The sequence below is a fragment of the Rhinolophus hipposideros genome, assembly GCF_964194185.1.
Source record: "Rhinolophus hipposideros genome assembly, chromosome: 11".
Classification (NCBI taxonomy): domain Eukaryota; kingdom Metazoa; phylum Chordata; class Mammalia; order Chiroptera; family Rhinolophidae; genus Rhinolophus; species Rhinolophus hipposideros.
In genome coordinates this window covers 56,009,867-56,028,818 of record NC_138057.1, presented here as the reverse complement: position 1 = coordinate 56,028,818, position 18,952 = coordinate 56,009,867, and the positions used below count along the sequence as shown (strand labels likewise).

Here is an 18,952-nt window from a genome sequence, read left to right as displayed (position 1 = left end):
GGTTTGAGAGCTCTTTATAAATTATGAATGCAAATTCTTTTTCAAATATGTAATTTGCAGATATTTTCTCCCATTCACTCTAAGAGTGTCTTCAATTGTAAAATATACAGAACATAAAATTTACCATCTTTACCATTTTTAATGTATAGTTCAGTAGCATTAAGTATATTTGCACCGTTGTACAACCAGTCTCTAGAAGTTCATCTTGCAAAACTGAAATGCTGTACTCATTAAACAGTAACTTCTGTTGTCCCCTACCCACTCCCTTGGCAACCACCATTCTACTTTCTGTTTCTATAATTTGACTAGATACTTCATGTAAGTGGAATCTTACATTATTTGTCTTTTTGTGACTGGCCTATTTCAGTTAACCGTGTTGTAGCATGAGTCAGAATTTCTTTCCATTTTATGGCTGAATAATATTCAATTGTATGTACCACATTTTGTTTATCCATCTGTCTGTGGATGCTTGGGTTACTTCTATCTCTTGGCTATTGTGACTAATGCTGCTTGAACATGGCTATATACAAATATCGCTTCAAGTCCCTGCTTTCAATTCTTTTGGATATATATACAGAAGTAGAATTGATGGATCATACGGTAATTCTCTTTTTTACTATTTGTGGAACCACCATACTGTTTTCCATAGCTGCTGCATGAATTTTACATTCCCTCCAGCAAGTCCAGAGGATCCTAATTTCATCACATCCTCACCAGTGTTTGTTATTTTCTGTTTTGGTGATATTAGCTATTCTAAAGGGTGTGAAGTGCTACCTCATCATAGTTTTGATTTGCATTTCCCTAACGATTAGTAATGTTGAGCATTTTTTCATGTGCTTCTTGGCCATTTGTATATCTCCCTTGGAAAAATATTGGTTTGAGTCCTTGCCTATTTTTAAATCAGATTATTTTTATTGTTGTTGAGTTGTAGGAGTTCTTTATGTATTCTGGATATTAACCCCTTGTCAGATATATGATTTGCAAATATTTGCGCCCAGTCTGTAGGTTGTCTTTTCCCTTTGTTGATTTTTTTTGTCCTTTGCACAGAAGTTTTAAATTTTGATGTCCGATTTATCTGCTTTTATATTTGTTGCCTGAGCTTTTTGTGTTATATCCAAGAAATCATTGCAAATCCAACTTTATTAAACTTTTTTTCTTAGTGTATTATAGTTTAGGTATAGTATATATAGTTTAGGTCTTTTCCATTGAGGTTTGTTTTTATATGGTTCAAGGTAAGGATTCAACATTATTATTGTGCATGTGGACATCCAGCTTTCCTAACATCACTTGTTGATAAGACTATCCTTTCCCCATTGAAAGCTCTTGGCACCCTTGTCAAAAAATCAAGGATTTATTTCTGGGCTCTCTGTTCTGTTCCATTTATACCAGTATCACACTGTTTTGATTAATGTAGTTTTACAGTAAACTTTGAAATCAGAAAGTGTGAGACCTCCGATTTTGTTCGAGAGTATCTTTAGAAGGGCATATATTCTTAATTTTGATGAAGTCCAATTTATCCTTTTCAAAAACGGATTATGGTTTTGATGCTGTATCTGAGAAATCTTTGCCTCACCCAATATCACAAAGATTTTCTGCTATGTTTTCTTTCATACACTTTATAGTGTCAAGTTTTACATATAGGCCTGTGATTCATTTGGAGTTATTTTATTAATACGTGTGGCACAATGTGTGGATTGGAATCCATTTTTTTGCAGATAATTATCAAGCTGTGCTGACATCATTTGTTGAAAAGACTGTCCTTTCTTCACTAACTGACTTTACATCTTTGTCAAAATCAACCAACTGTATATGTTTGGATTTATTTCTAGTCTCTCTATTCTGTGCTGTTGACCCATTTGTCCGTGACTTGTCTACTTGTCTCTCTTCAAACCAGTACCACACTTCCTAGATTACCGAGCGTTATAATAAGTTGTGAAGTCAGTATAGATCTTCCAACTTCGTACTCTTTTCAAAGTGGTTTGGCTATTCTAGTTGCTTTAGATTTGTGTATGACTTTTAGAAATTGCTTGTTAATTTCTTACCAAAAGATGTGGGGAAAGACTGCTGGATTTTAATTGGGATTGCATTGAATCCTTAGACCAGTTTGTGGAGAATTGTCATTTTAACATTATTGAATCTTCCAGTCCGTGAGCATTGTATGTTTGCCTATTATTTACATCATTTCAATTTTTCTCAGCAATGTTTTGCAATTTTAAGTAGTTTTACAATTTACATGTCTTTCACATCTTTGTCAGATTTATCCCAGGTGTTTATTGATGCTATTGTAAATGGGATTTAATATATATATATATATATATATATATATATATATATATATATATATATATATATATATATTTGTTGTTGTTGTAGAAAAGTTGCAAAGATAATACAAAGAGTTCCCTTATACTTCTTACCTAGTATACCCTAATGTTGACATCTTACATTAGCCTGGTACATTTGTCAAAACTAAGAAACTTACACTGGTACGTTACTATGAACTAAACTATTGGCTTTATTCAGATTTTTTTCAGCTGTTCCACTCATGTCCTTCTTTTCATCTAGGATATTGCATTTAGTCATCAGGTCTTCTGATCTCTCCATTTCTCATTCTTTCCCTTTTTTTCTACAAACTTGACACTTTTGAAGAGTCTTAGGTATTTTGTAGAACATCCTCATTTTGGGTTTGGCTGGTATTTTTTCTTAGGTCTCACACATCTTTTGTGAGATCTAGCCCTAACTTTTTCTTATTTTTGATGATATTATAAATGGCATTGATTTTTTTTAAATTGTAATTTCTGGTTGTTTGTTACTATTATATAGAAACACAATTGATTTTTGCATATTGATATTATATATTGGTACTCGTTCTAATAATTTTTATGTAGATCCCATAGGATTTTCTACTTAGACCATTATTTTGTATGCAAATAAAAAGTTTTACTTCTGTGGTCTATGTTTCCTTCCAGTACTCTTTCCAGCCAAGTGTACCCACTTGCTGCTTCAGGATTAGTTTCTGTCAGGCAGAAAAATCTAAGTGAAGTTTCCTAGCAAAGACAGAAGGTGACCTGAGAATCAAGATACCATCCTTCCCACAGATGTCTCATTCTTATTCATCACCTGTCTGGTATTGTGGCAGCCTACTCTGTCCTGCCCTCTAATACTTTAGTCTGTCTGCCTTGCTTCTGACTCACTGTGTCACCTAGACTTTCCATTCAGAGTAATAGTGTTATTTCTTGGCGGGCTGGGGGAACACGCTTATATACAGTTTCTAGTCAGATTACCAGGGAAAACTTCTGTTTATGTTAATTAGTGCTCAGATGTAGGCATGCTGTTGCATGTATTATTTCAGTTATGTTTGCCACAACCCTTTGAGTTAGATAGTATTAGTATTCATTCAACAGTTTTTTTTAATATGCCTACCCTTTCTAATGTAGGGTGACAGGGTCTAAAGATAATAGCAGTGAACCAAACACACCCAAAAAGGTAAGAGCAATAAATACACAACTGCTCATCATGATAACTGCTGAAGGGAAGGTTTCATGTGGTATGAGATGATACGGTCTGGGGGGATAGAGAAGGCCTCTCTGAGACAGTGATACAAGACCTGAAGGAAGAGTAGGAATTTTTAAGGGGAACGAGAGTGTTTCAGACAGAAGGAGGAGTAGGTGTCAAGTTTCTGAAGTAGGAATGAACATTGGACTTTCAGAGAGCTGGAGTATATTATCATTTTACAGATGAAGACACTGAAAGACTTAGAGAAGCTGAGAGATTTACCAAGATTACATAGTAAATGGAGGGAGCTAGACTGTAACCCAGGAGGATGCAGCTTTTACCAGGTAACTACTATTGTGAAGGACAAAATAAAGTAATTTAAATTGGATTTCTTATAGGAACACTTTATCACTGAAGAAACAAAACAAAAATTGAACTACAACACAGTGCTTTATCACTTAGAATTTTTATATGTACTGTAAGAACTATTTTAAACTTAGATACGGATTTTTTTTGTCATATCATTAATGTGTGTACCTAGAAAGAAAAATAAATTCGTTCAAGTAATCCTGAAACAATTTCACATTCAGAATCTGACTCTGGTGCATCACCTTCCAGTTCTGAGTTACTGATTTTTGTATTTTTTCCACACAGTATCGACTTCTGTGTCATTCAGAGTGTTGCAAATGCTCTTGATTAAAGAGTGTTACTCCACTCTTTCTAGGATTTTCTTGCAAGCCGCTAACACCCATTCTGCAAGTATTGATGCTTTTACTATTTGACTAACCTCAGTTAATTTTTCTCAATGGAAATGTCACTGCTAGTTAAGCAACTTTATTCAAAGTTAGCAAGACATAACCAAAATGTTAGTAGTGGTTGGATTACAAATGGTTCATGTTTTCTTCTTTGTGATTGTCTTTGTTTTCCAAAATTTCCGCGTACACACACACAGTTAAAACCTACCCTTGCTTCTACTGTGGATCATGATCCCCCTTTATCTCACCTTCTGCAACCTCCTCATTTGGGGAATTTGTGGGTAGGGTTATCATTCTCCCGTCCTGCTGCCTTAGATGTAGGACGTCCCATTCATTTGCCCCTGGTGGGACCGGGTTCTCTGCTGACCTCCAGTGGCTTTAGGCTGTATGGCAAGAGACATTCCTAACTGACTTGCTGGTCAGTGCTGAGCATTCAGATTCCTACTGGCATTTTTAGGAAAGTGCTTTGTAATTGTCCTTGAATTAAGCAAGCACATGCTCCCAAATACCAGTTACTCTTACCTGTCTGCTTTCCAATGCTAACTTGAACCTTACACATTGTAAATTGAGAAGCTTTTATAAGAGCTATGAATAGATGAAGCATTAAGAATAAGAATATAGTTATAGGCAACAATATTGTATTAAAAACATTAAATTTGATAAGAGAATAGATCTTAATTGTTCCTACTGAAAAAAAATAGTTATGTGAAGTGATAGAGGTGCTAGCTAAGACTAGTTACAATGACAATCACACTGCAATACTGCAAGGTATAAATGTATCAAACCACAGTGTTATATGTCAGATATATCTCAATTCAAAATAAAAGTTAAAAAAAATACAGTGAAGAATTCATGTACATAAAATAGAACTTAGATGTTCTGCAGGCTTAACCTGAGTCCTGAGTAAGCTTCTAGGCTTTCTTGGTAATTGTTCTGTTTACGGTTTTATTTTGTTGTGTTTTTGTTTTGTGTTCCTCACTGGGGGAGGGCATGGTTTGGGAATGGAAAAAGGTACATAGGTAGCAGTGGTCCTTAACTCTGGAACCACAAGAACAGCAAGACCTTCCTGTTGAAATCATTTGCCTCTTTGTACTGTCTGCTGTGAATAAGCATAGCAGGAAGAGACACTACTGAGAAAAGAGCATGAGGCAGTGCCCCCATTTGGAGTCCTACTGGGCATTAGTGAGGCAGGCAGGAGGCAGAACCCATCAAGGAAAGTAGGTGACCACTGAAGCAAAGGTACATGCTAATTTTCCAATCAGCGAGCTATTAACCTTTTGAAATTTGTAATTCTTTTGACATCCATTTTAACATTTCTTCCATCTAGTTAATAAAAAATAATTATTATACCCCTTAAGTCATTCTTTGTTATATTGTCAAAATGTCACATTATAATTATCTTAAAATCACTTTTGACCAAAGCTTGTAAAAAATCACCTTTATGTCTGAGATTATTGATCAATGTAATTTTAGTGTTCGTGGTTTTTTAATGTTTAAGGATTTTGCTTTTTAATAATTAAAAGCCACCTCGTTGTAGCACACCTGCTGCCATGATGTTGTTTGAAAATTAAGGAAGCATCAATTCCTCATTGTATTAAAGTATTATTTAATCTTTTTTATCCATAGCTAGAATTTTAAAGCACCCTAAAGATTGTAATGTTTAAGTTTGTAGACAGATTTCTCGTTATTTCTTTCAGGATTATTGCAGGAGCTTCCCTGGAGTACAGTTGTTTCTACCATCAAATCTCCTAGAAAATTAAGATAAAACAAAATTGCTGTTCTGTTTGTTTTGTTTTGTTTTATAACTTCTAGAGATGGCAGTGGGGTTAGAGAACTTTCATGGTTTTCGTGTCACCATTTTAGAATTCTGCCCTCATTTTAGCTCAGTTAAAAACAAGTTCATCTCTTTTAGGCCAATTCAGTGTTCTCTCAGGTCAGCTTCATTCTAAAAATTCAGTGCATCATTTATCATTCTCATATATGACATTTGAGCTTTTCCGGTGTCTAGAAAACATTGATGTCTTCTATTTGCCGTTGATTTCTACTATGTACTGTTATTTTTATTGAAAATAACAGCACAAAAATTTAAAGGCTCTTTCATTCTGAGTGAGTCTATGTCTTAGTAATTGTGATTCCTAAAAAATGAGATCATGACTTGGGTTCTTATTTAGAGACTATAAACACAAATTTTAATGATTTTTTAAAAAACCGTCAATGCCTGTGAATATACGCATATGTCATAATAAAGGGATTTTTTTTTAGTGTATACTGCTGAGTTTTGGGTTTCATTGTATTAGCATACACAAGATTTGCATATTTGAGGTTATAAATTATTCTAGCAAAGAGTCTAATACTAGTTTTTAGCCTTTGAGAGTGCTTTTAATTTAAATTTAATTTTCTTTTATTAAATGTTATAAGAGAGCCTCATTGTATAAAGTGACTTGAATGAATATTTTTAAAATTGGAATTTTGCGCATTCTAATTCTTTTCAGGAATTTATAATAGTTTACTAACATTTGTTAAGAGTTACTATGCCATGCATGCATTGGTATTATCCCCTTTAGTCCTTAAAACAACTCTGTGTAGTAGGAATTATTATCCTTAACAGATGAAAAACTAAGGTGTAGATAGTTGATGCAACTTACAAATTCACAGTCAGTAAACAGGAAGTTTGGGATTTAAACCAGGCAATGTATGTCCAGAGCCTGTCCTCTTAGCTGATGTAAACCTGTCATGATTAATTTTTTTTCTCTAACACCATAAAAGTATTATTGAACCCAAATGTTCTCACTAAATAATTAAGATTTTGGACTGTTGGGCTAATGGATTCACCCAGACCAAGTACGAGGGTGAAGTTAATTTTTGTTTTCTTTCTTTTAGCTGATATAGCCCAGAGATACAGGATAAGCAAATACCCAACCCTTAAATTGTTTCGTAATGGAATGATGATGAAGAGAGAATACAGGGGTCAGCGATCAGTGAAAGCACTTGCAGATTACATCAGGCAACAAAAAAGTGACCCTGTTCAAGAACTTCATGATTTAGTAGAAATTACCACTCTTGATGTAAGTTGTTAACTTTTGCTGGATCAAATGAACATTGCCAGTTTAATTAATGTAAACAACTTCTTTTTTTATTGTTTTTTTTTTTTTATTGGGGAATATTGGTGTGTTTTTCACCCATCAGCTCCATGTCAAGTCGTTGTTTTCAACCTACTGGTTTCCCCAAAAATAAGACCTAACCGGAAAATAAGCCCTACTATGATTTTTCAGGATGATATCCCTTGAACATAAGCCCATAAGATGCATTAGGAGCAAAAATTAATATAAGACCTGGTCTTATTTTGGGGGAAACACAGTAGTTGTGGGGGCGCAGCTCAGCTCCAAGTCAAATCGTTGTTTTCAATCTAGTTGTGGCAGGCACAGCTCACTGGCCCATGTGGGAATCGAACTGGCGACGTTGGTGTTGTGAGCATTGTGATCTAACCACTGAGCCAACTGGCTGCCTATAAACAAATTTTTATTCAATCAAAGAATCTGGACATCTTATAGTTCATTACAATGGATCTGACATATACAAACTTAGCGAATTGAATTTTTCTTTATTTCTCAAGGTAAATGCTAATGTTTTACTGAACCTTTGGATAAAATATATGGCGTACAGTAAATTGCACTAATTTGAATTAATTGAAGGCTCAAGATAGCCTGAATTACCAAGAAATAGATGTTTACATCAGGCATATACAACCAAAGTTTCCAGATTTTTCTTAGTGGAGAACCTCAGGGTATCTGGCCTAAGTACTCCTGTATCAGCTCTTTTGATATGTGTTTTAGTGTCCATTGAAATAGGCCCCCTTAATAATAAGCTTAGCAAACCCTTTTCTTTGTACACTAAGTAGTGTTTAAAACAAGAAACAATTGAGTTTGGGCTTTAGCTTGTCACTGTCAGGCTTGAGATTTTATTTGTACCCTCATTACAAGCTAATACATTAGCTATAGTTTCATGGATGCTGTCAGAGACACAAGGCTCTGGAGTAAGACATAGGACTATTGCTCACATCAAGCCAACAGCGTGAGCAGGTTTGCACTGGTTTGCTTGCTTCCCCTCCAGTACTTATAGAGGTGACACTTAGTGCCCAGGTTGATGCCTGCAGACGCAGGAGAAGAACTCTGCGCTCTGGGAAGTCCCGTGTCAGAGCCAGCAGTAAGCCTCTGTCCAGGGGGAGAGGTTACCTCAGACCTCAGTGTTTCCAGCTGCAAATACAGCCCTGACAAATGGCCTAGGGAAGGAATGGTCAGGGTCTTGCATTTTGGGTATAGACGTGTAGGAGTGAGAGACCCCTGGAGGAGTCTCTGCCTACAGTCACGTTAGGAAGTGATGTACTATTTTAACATATTTTAGAATTAGTCACCTTATTTAGGAAAAGATTTCATTGATTAAAGTTATCTATTTCTTGACATTTTAAAATAAAATGCTTGAAGCAAATAATTATAATTTACTAGACTATAGTTAAAGGATTATTTTCAATCCAATGTAATTTTTAGTAATTTTGGACTAGGTTTTAAAAGCCAAATATGCATTTATATCATACTTTATTTGGAGATAATTGAACAACAGCTGAAAAAGTCAAATAACATATTTCTAGAACTATATATGTTTGTAAAATAATTACATACTCTATTTTACAGCGCAGCAAAAGAAATATCATTGGATATTTTGAGCAAAGGGATTCAGAAAACTATAGAGTTTTTGAAAGAGTAGCAAATATTTTGCATGATGACTGTGCCTTTCTTTCTGCGTTTGGGTAAGTGTCTTAACTGAGAGTGCATTAGTGGGAGTGGGTTAGTTTGGCTGCTATGGTAAAAGTAAAAAGTAGAGAATTCATTTTTATTTAATAAATTCTAAAAATATATGCTTTTGTTGGTATTGCATAGTCTTATAAGTAGGAAAGATGATGGTCAAGTATATATTTCAAGTATGTAAATCATACATTGCAAAAACAACTAGCCGATTCTGCTTCGTTCAAGTATATCATTGCTGTTATTTTTAAAAAAATATATTATTACTACTACTCTCATTCTATTAGGACTGTTTCAAAACCAGAAAGATACAGTGGAGACAACATAATCTACAAACCACCAGGGGTAAGTTGCTCCTTCTTAGTGTGTATAATTTAAATACATGAATTGACTAACAGTCTGTCACTACAATTTTTCACACACACAAAAACAGAAATCTATAAGAATTTTTCCAATTGATAATATTTATTTTAATGTTTGCAGTGTTTTGACACACTGAAGTTTTTAGTTTTTATATAGTCATATGAATGAATTCTTTGCTCAGAAAACTTATGTGCTATTTTGAATTCAGAAAGGTATTTGCCTGTATTTTCTGCAAGGGCATTTCTTTAGTAGTAGCTTACATAGTATGATTTTCTCTAGATTATCATAATCCAGTCTGGTGTCTCCATGTTTGATTGTTTGATTGTTAAGAGCATAGGCTCTGGAATGAGACTGAGTTTTAATGTCATATTTGCCACTTTCCTAAGTGTATATAACTCTGGGAAAATTTCTTAGCTTCTCTGGGCTTCAGCTTGTTCATTAGTAAAAATAGCCACAGTAATAATACGTGCTTTATGGGGATGTTTCAAGGAGTAAACGAGTCAACACATACAAGATACTTCCAACAGTGCATGGATATAAGTTTACTCAGTTAATGTTAGCTATTATTTTTACTGTCATTTTAGGCACTTCATAAATAATGATTTTTGAGTCTAAGTGGAAACAGATACTGTAGGTAATTAATATTAGAGGTAGCCATGCCTTAGATTTGTATAGTATCTTGTAGTTTTTAAGGCTTTTTCACTGGAAGCCTCCAAATTTTCTTCGAACATTTTCAACTATAAGGGATAGCTAAATTAATTCATTTGGATAATTCTTTTTCACAATGCCTGCCTGCTGTTGGTGAAGATACTGATAAACAGTTAATTGACCCAAATCCAAGGAAAAGCAGAAGGCTTAGACATCATAGGTTGGATAACCATGTTTCTGACAGTCGCAGAATTACCAGCTTTTTACCATCTACAGCCCTCTTTCTCAGAAGTTCCATGTTTGTTGGTTTTCTTTGTGTCCCCTGAAGATTTTCTGGACCCCTAGATGGCTTCAAGAATGTCATTTTGCCAGGACAGATTAGATTTAATACTTTTTTCTGTTTTTGTAACAGCATTCTGCTCCAGATATGGTGTACTTGGGATCTATGACCAATTTTGATGGGACTTACAACTGGATTCAAGATAAATGTGTTCCTCTTGTCCGAGAAATAACATTTGAAAATGGAGAGGTATGGGCTTTCTAATATGTGCTGTTATTTTTAATTCAGATTTCTGAAAGAGCAAACTTCCTCCATTCATTTCACTACTCGACCACAGACTTACCAGTTGTAAAAATAATACAGTGACCATAACAACATCATAGCTATTGATATTTCTGTAATACAGGCCAGTGGTTCTCAACTTTGTTGTCCCCGGACCCCTCTGTGGCATTTCCTGCAATAGCAGTGGCTCATTGCAGTCTTGAAAATGCCTCTCTGGTGATTCTGATACCCACCCTCGGTTGAAGATCCCTGTTTAAGGGGATGTCCTTCAGAACAATGCTCTGCCGATTTTCGTTACAATTAATTACATGCAGTGAATCATCCTTTGCTATAAAAAAGTTTTTCTGATTTCCATCTATCCTAAGAGAATGAAGTTAGGAAAGCATTTATTAGTTTTTAGGTAACTGACCTCACTTATCCCGTGTGCCTGAAATAAAGCACATCCAAACTCTTAGAACCCTCACAAAAACAAAACACAAAAACCTAGGAGGTTGGAGGAGCAAGTGCAAAGGGCTATGGCTGTGAGGTTCCTCTCGCTATTCTTTACTGTGTTTGAAACACATCTTTCATTTCATTTCATTCTAGTTTTAAAACCTATGGGCTAAGAATGCAATTTTTAAGAAATATTATAAGTGCAATTAAAAAAAACCCACCTTTTTATATGCATATACACTTCAAAAAATTGTAACAAATGTATAGCTCAGATTTTAAATACACAGCCCAAGAAATTAGCACATAGCAAACACACCCCTGTAATCACCACTCAGTCAGAGGTTAGCTATTCTGTAAAGGAATCAGATAATAAATATTTTAGGCTTTGCAGTTCATACAGTTTCTGTCGAAACTACTTAACTTTGCAGCCTTAGACAATACATAAATCAGTGTGCATGTGTTCCAGTAAAGCTTGCTTGCTTGTGTTCTTTCTTAGTTTATCAAATGGACAACTATGCTACTTTTCTCAGTTCTCTAGGCTTCAGGTGTGCTTACCTGGATTACTTACATTTTTGTTGTATTAGCTCATTTAGTCCTCGGAGGTTCATAAAGATTTAGTAACTTGTCACGATTTTTCACCTGCTCGGCACTTCTTGCAGGAACAGTTTCAAAAATAGAGTTTAAAGGTATGGGCTGGAAAATCTTAAACAATAAAACAGAAGTTCCAACTCCCCATAAATTATTTAAACTATGGAGGAACCTCTAAATTTAGTTGTCTTGATATCCTTCTTCTGAATCTTTTAGTACTTCTTGGTAGAGAATATGTTGGTTGTGGACATGGATAAACTTGGAAGCTCAAGCAGCAGAAACTACCAGCTACTTGGTTAATGTATATAAATTAGTTTAGCAAACAGATATTTTCAAATGACTAATCTGCTTATTACTTTTCTCCTAACAGTTATTAGTTCATCCATACTTTTGTTTAATCTAATAAAGTAATATATTTGTTTTTACTTTTAACTTCCCAGCTCTTAAATTTTCTAAACGATGACTGCTGAGTCTTCTTTCCCAATTAGTATTTATTCAGCAACACTTGTGTCTTCATTTATTCAGTCATAGGTTGATTACACATTATTATGTACAAAAAAATCTGTGAGCAGAAGAAAAGTGAAATAAGATTCTCTGGGTTATCAGTCCAGAAGTTCATATATAATGTACAGATAATGTAATATAAAGACATGCCGCATGCCATATGAGGGGCACTGAGAAAATGTTCTGGAAATTCAGGGTAGCAAATTCATTTCCACCTTTGGCAGAAATGGGGTAGAATCATGGATAGTTTTCTAGAAGCGGTATTTCAGTCCTGCAACAAAAAGGCTAAAAGAGAAATATACTGAAATTCTAATGGAACTAGGGAAGTAAGAGGAGGAGACTGTGCATTAATAGTCTTGAAAGTATTTGGTTAGAATTTGAAATGGAAATATTAAGCAGGAACTTGGAAATCTAGACTTGGATTCTGAACTAGAAACTGGGCATGGAGACATAGATAAGGGACCAGTTAGTGGAGGTGATTAAGATTGTTGAACTCGTTGAAGTTGTCACAGAACTTCACACAGAACACAGAAGTCCAAAGACAGAACCATGGGGAGTAAGTAGTAGCAGCGTGTGGGGGCTCCGTGTGATACCAGGGGTTGGGGGGAGGAGAGATTGAGAGTGACTGCTAATGAGTATTGGGTTTCTTTCTGGAGTGATAAAAATAATCTGCAATTAGGTAGTGTTGATGTTTGCAAACCTTGTAAATCTAATAAAACCCACCCAATTGTACACTTCAAAATGGTGAATTTCTTGGTATGTGAATTATTCTTTAATTTAAAAAAGGTAAACGTGACGAGATGCTTAATCATTTATTCTGTATATGAATGCAACAGGCTTAAACATGGAGATAGGAACCAAAAGAAAACTCTACTCCTACAAAATAGATTCCAGTTTCAGTTTTTTTAGGGTAAAGAACATTTGGGCTTTCTGCTGAGGCAGTTTGTAAATTATAGAGTCACACAAAAGGATAAGTGATGGAAATAATTTTATTATTAGGCCCTTTCTGGACTGTTTCTTGAGTCAGGATTTAGCATTTGTCAGAGAGAGTAAATGATTCAAATCTGTCTACTCATCGTACTTCTCTTGTATTGTTCTCTAATAATAATTTAAAAATTTAAAGCACCTCATAATTTTCAAGGTGCTTTTGTGTATGTATATATACAAAGTATATATAAACACATATATAGTGGCAGGTATTTGTTAACAACGTTGAAAATTGTGTATTGGTTGAAAACTGGCTATGTTATTGTTATTTGCTCTGAATCAAACACTTTTCAGCTTTGGGTAGGTCTCATGTAAGTTTTTGCAATAAACCTTAAACATAAGCTTGCAAATTACTTAGATTTATTTACTGCTGGTATACTCAGTTTTTCAGTGTTACCTGTGAAAATAGTTTACCCCACCCTAAAATCAAAATCTTGATAATAGAACCAGCCCAGTGGTTCCTTTTGGCAAATCAGTTCCTGTAACAGAGCAGAACAGCAGGTCCTCTGAATGCCTGGGTACTTCATTCAGGAGGAGGGAATGAGTTCCTTCATCCATTAAAGCTAATATTTATTTACACCACTGGGCCTTTTTCTCCTGGGTTGTTGCAACTGTTGCATGTTACATGGGTTGGGTTCAAAATTGTTCCTACCTAGAAAATAGCTAGAACCGAATGGAGAGGCCTGATAATTCTCACTGAATACTTCTTTATACAGGAATTGACAGAAGAAGGACTGCCTTTTCTAATACTCTTCCACATGAAAGAAGATACAGAAAGTTTAGAAATATTCCAGAATGAAGTAGCCCGACAATTAATAAGTGAAAAAGGTAGACAGATTAAGGTGTTTATTTTCATCCTTCCTCTTTGTTTCTTTCTTTCTCCCCATCCCCTTCCCCCATTACAACCCCCACATTTACATGTAAACATGGGGGTGGGAGGCATTCGTAGAGAGATAACATGAAGCAGTGGTTTAAAACCATGACTGTTTTAGCTTTCTAAAATCAAATAATCCCTAAAATCAAATAGCATGAAAAGTGGGCTCATAAGTGGACACCATTAGTTTTAGGCACTTTCTTCCAGCACCTTGATATTTGTCTGGTTCCTTTCTAATCAATAGTCCCAGACATATTGCTGAGAGAATTCACTGTCTGATTAACATTTATTTCTAAATGAAAGAAAGTTGAGCAATTCTCTGTGGACTTCTCCAAAGCATCAAAAAACAATTTAAGATATCACCAACTTTCCCTTTGTAGTTAGAGAAGAAAGTCAAACTTAATAAACTGAAGTCATTGTATAGAGCCTTACCCATATTAGTCACTTAATAAATATTTTCGGAGTTAAATTACATTAAAAATCAACCAGTAGGAACTGGAAGAACACCCTTGATGACATGAAGGTGGTCCCTTGAGAATAGTTCCTATGTCAGTTTCAGGAACTTGCTCCCCAGACCTGGGTAATCTACAGAGCGGAGTGCCCATTTAAGAAAAAGAGAAATCCACTACAGCATTTGAATTCAAGTTGAGTTGATATAATTTCTAAGAAGAGTGTACTCTCTGCTCTACGAACTAAAATCCTACCTCTTTTAAGTGTTGTGATATTTAGGTTTTAGCTTTTGTGATCTATATTACTGTAAAGAATGTTGGGGTCTTTTTTAGTTATGCCACTTTTTATGAATTTGCAATCTTACGAGAATATAATCAAGAAGATTCTAATCTACCTCTTCAAATTGTTTCTTCTAAAGGTACAATAAATTTTTTACATGCCGACTGTGATAAATTTCGACATCCTCTTCTGCACATACAGAAAACTCCAGCAGATTGTCCTGTCATAGCTATTGACAGTTTTAGGCATATGTATGTGTTTGGAGACTTCAAGGAGGTATTGTAAGTATTCATTTTTGTTTTCTTAAATTACTAATATGTGTCTCAAAAATGAACTGAAAACAAGTGTTTGACTATTTTAAATCTTACACTGAAACAGTAATACTTTGTTATTTGGACGGAAAAAGTTTGTTTTGTTTTTTTACTCTAAAGTGTGATATAATTGACTATGAGAATTATGATATATCCTTATAGAAATGCCCGCATTAGGTGATCCTAATGCTTGGAAATTAATCTCTGAAAGAAAATGTTTGGCCTTTGAGAAATTAGTTCTGAATTGAGTGTGGTCTTTGTCAGCACATCAAGGTAAGTAGAATAGAATCCAGGTCAGTTTAAAGGAACTCGGTTCTGTCGCTGCTCATTGTGACTGGGTATCGCAAGCACGTTAGTGGCATTTACGGCCCGGAAGATGGCCGTGACCGCGCATTTCTCAGGGCATGCGGCTCTAGACCTCTGCAAGAACAGGAAAGCTTTCTGGCTATCCTCATCTATTCATACTATTAATAAACATATAAACCTTGTGACTACCGCAGATTGTACATTTTTATCAATTTCTGTGATGTTAAATACAGTGGTAAAAAATGGAGATGTTTCTTCATACGTGAAAATTTAAGCAATACTGGTATTCATTCAAATTAGACCTTTTTATCCCTCAAATTCATTTAAATACTATTTTTTATGTCCAAAGATGACATTGCACAGTGAGAAGGTGACCTGAAGTCCGATTTCAGTAGAGCTGTGGTTGGTTGGTAGATGTTCAGTCCTAACATAGAGGAAGCCTAGAGCTGAGTCCTGCCCTAGCAAGTCCTTCAACGTCTGTTCTTGTTCCTTACACTCAGAGTGTGGTTGACATTACAACCTTCCTAATGCCATTGTTATGAAAATTAATGAGAGCTGATGGTTGTGTTGTAACCCATAGAGTACTAACAGACACAAGTTGTTTTTAACTTTTTGTGCACTCAAAAGAATACCATTTATATATATATGGTGATGGAAGGAGAACTGACTCTGGGTGGTGAACACCCAATGGGATTTATAGATGATGTAATACAGAATTGTATACCTGAAATTATGTAATTTCATTAACAATTGTCACCCCAATAAAAATAAATTTAAAAAAAAAAGAATACCATTTAGCTACGAACTCATTAAGTATTCACCCAGGTCTTCTGACAGTCACTGCATATAGACGAATGGTTTAAAGTATGCTAAGATTAGGTCCCTGCCCTCAGAGAACTCACAACCACGTAGAGAAAGGAAACACGCAGGGTAACAGGCACTTGTTTTGTGATGTAGTAAGTGCTCTGACAGAATTCAGCAAAGAGGTCTCTGAGAGACCTCTTTGAGGAGATGTTGGTGCTTGCGGTATGTCCTAAAGCTCTGCAGAAGTATGTCTGGAGGCGAGAAGCAGACAGGGCTTGGAGAAAGGGCACCGTGGCAGCAATAAGTACAGAGACTGCCGGCTGAATGTGAGTGGACGGGAGGGGGCCGCAGAGGGATGAGGGCTCATGAATGCCCTCATGTCCAGTGTTGAGGAAGTTTGATATCTTGAAAACTAGGAAGAGCCATTGAAGGATTTCCGTGAGGGGATTGTTTTTTAAAGATCACTTCAAGATGCAAACTGGAGACTAGATTAGAGGGGGTCCGAACAGAATCGTGGAGACGGTTCAGCAACCCAGGAAAGGGTTGAAGATAGATAACCAGTAGATGATTCTAGAATAAATGAATTACCTAAGTAAATTCTGACAGTAGCACTAGAGCTAGAGAGCAGCACGATTTTTGAGACATTTTGTAGGTGGAATAGGAAAACTCGGTAGCTTAGTAAATGGGGGAGGGGACGCCGGCTGTGATGGCCAGGAATCTGACTTGGGCCCCTGACTTGGTTGTGTTGTCATTAACTGAAATGGGGAGCTCACTAGAGGAGCAGCCTTGTGCTAAATGTAATGAATTCCCTTTCTTGGCATATTGAATTTGAGGTGTCTGTACGCTACAGAGAGGAGTGTCCAGTAGCAAGTTTACATGGCTCTGGGATTCAGCAGTGAGTTGAGATAGGGGCTAGGTCTTGAACACATAAGGATATAGCTGAAGTTATAGAAACAGATGATGACCTAGAACGGGGATGAGAATGGAACTCTGAAGAGTAGCAACATTTAAGGGGCACTCACAAGAAGAAACGTGTAAAAGACTGAGGAGAAGGAGGAATTAAAGAAGGGGAAAAAAAAAACAGAAAAGAGTAATATGGCAATCGAGGGAGGAGAACTTCTATCAGGAGGGAATGCTCAGCAGAAGAAAAGGATGAAGCATCTGTTAGATTTGACCAAAGAAAAACAAAACCCAAAATTAAAAAACAAACAAAAAACTGTATTGCAAAGAGTTGAAGAGTGACTATTTAGTGAGGAAATGAAGATTTGACGTGAAAATTCTTGCAAGAAGCTAGCTTCTAAAGGGAAAGAAAAATAGAGACAAAGGATGAAGTAGTTTTAGCTATTCTTTTTTTCCCCCTTGAGGGTACAAGAAATTAATGATTAAATTCTTGTGGTGCAAAATCAGATGGAGTGAGGAGTTATTGAAGAGATAGGGAAAAAAGAGGCTGCTTGATAAAGCAAAGCCATAGGAGCACAGAGGGAATGAGACGCAAAGGAAAGGAAGTACCCTCCTTCCTCTCTAGTGAGGAAGAGAAGGGGAGAGTGTGTGTGTGTGTGTGTAGGGACTGGCGGTAGTGACAGCAGCCAAGGCCGCGGAGTTTCCTGTCCGAGTCTCGTTTTAACTATGGCTAAGGAAGCAAGAACGTGTGCTGTGAGTGGGGAGGTGGGGGTACGTGAGGAAGGGTAGCTGTGCCCAGAAATGCACCTTAGAGATCCACATCTCCCGACTGTCCGGGCATTTACTTAAACATTGGGACTCATTTAGTCCCTTAGCAAGTTTGTGGGCTTTGACGGTGGGGCTAGATGGAAGTGTCCGACTTCGCTGTTGGGTGTCCTGTTCCTGTCGCTCCTTCATAGGCTTGCTTCCTGCGGCTGCAAGCTCAAGCTAAAAGGACGAATTTCTTAGGACAGAGAGAGGTGCTAGTTGTTCTAGTGGCGGGGCTCACTGCACGGGCTTCCCGGGAGAGTGACTGGGCTTGGAATCACAGTGCTACCTTACTCATGGGTTCTTTCCATGAACTGTTGTCAGCACATTTCTCTACCTCTAGTAGTGGAGAAATCTGGGCTGGTTTATGTACCTCTTCCCTTTCACTGGAAATTTACAGCTCTACTTATAAAGTCTCCAATGAGTGGAAGTCACCAGGATGCTCACAAAAGGGTTAGGTTTACTCATTGGCAACCAAACGATATGCCCAACTTTGGCTTTTGGTCCTTGGAATGTTGTTACACATCAAGGGAAACCTGTGAGGAATTCCATCTTGGCTACCTTCAGTTTTCTCCTCCAGTTCAGATTTCAGAAGTCAGATTTCACTGACTTCAGACTCTAGCACTTCTAATCCCATTTTGGTGCCTGTCCGAGAACCCTGACTGACAGGTAGTGTTCTTTATCACGTGACCCAGTCCCCCTGCTCTGCAGCTGTACTTTACTGGCCCAAGAAAAGCTAATCTTACCAGCCAGCAGCGTTCTATTTATGCCCTCATGCAAAAAGAAACTGAGCCAATAGGATTCTCCAAAGAAATCTGGAAGTGGGAACTCTTCCTCTCCCACCCCACAAGTCCTGTCAGTTGGGAGGAAGATAACAAGTGACTTGAAGCTCTTTGAAACAAATTACCTCTTTAATTTCTCTCATAGGTACCTGATTTCACCTCGTAGGCACTGTTCCCACTAATATTTTTTTAATTGTAAGGAGGCACATGCTGTATGAACTACAAACTGAGCCTATGTAAATAGATGTTAGTGTTAAAAATCAAATAAAACATGCAGCAAAGTGAATCTGACACATTTAATGGCTT

At 36.5% G+C, this 18,952-nt stretch overlaps 1 protein-coding gene across 1 annotated transcript in view; it reads left to right on the top strand.

Annotated features, from left to right (window-relative positions):
• ERP44 (endoplasmic reticulum protein 44) overlaps window positions 1–18,952 on the top strand; it is a 63,416-nt gene that overhangs the window by 32,700 nt on the left and 11,764 nt on the right. Inside the window, exons 5-10 of the mRNA XM_081067521.1 lie at window positions 7,131–7,315; window positions 8,939–9,054; window positions 9,337–9,394; window positions 10,473–10,589; window positions 13,850–13,961; window positions 14,876–15,017. Coding sequence (XP_080923647.1) covers window positions 7,131–7,315; window positions 8,939–9,054; window positions 9,337–9,394; window positions 10,473–10,589; window positions 13,850–13,961; window positions 14,876–15,017 — 730 coding nt within the window. The remainder of the gene's footprint in view (window positions 1–7,130; window positions 7,316–8,938; window positions 9,055–9,336; window positions 9,395–10,472; window positions 10,590–13,849; window positions 13,962–14,875; window positions 15,018–18,952) is intronic.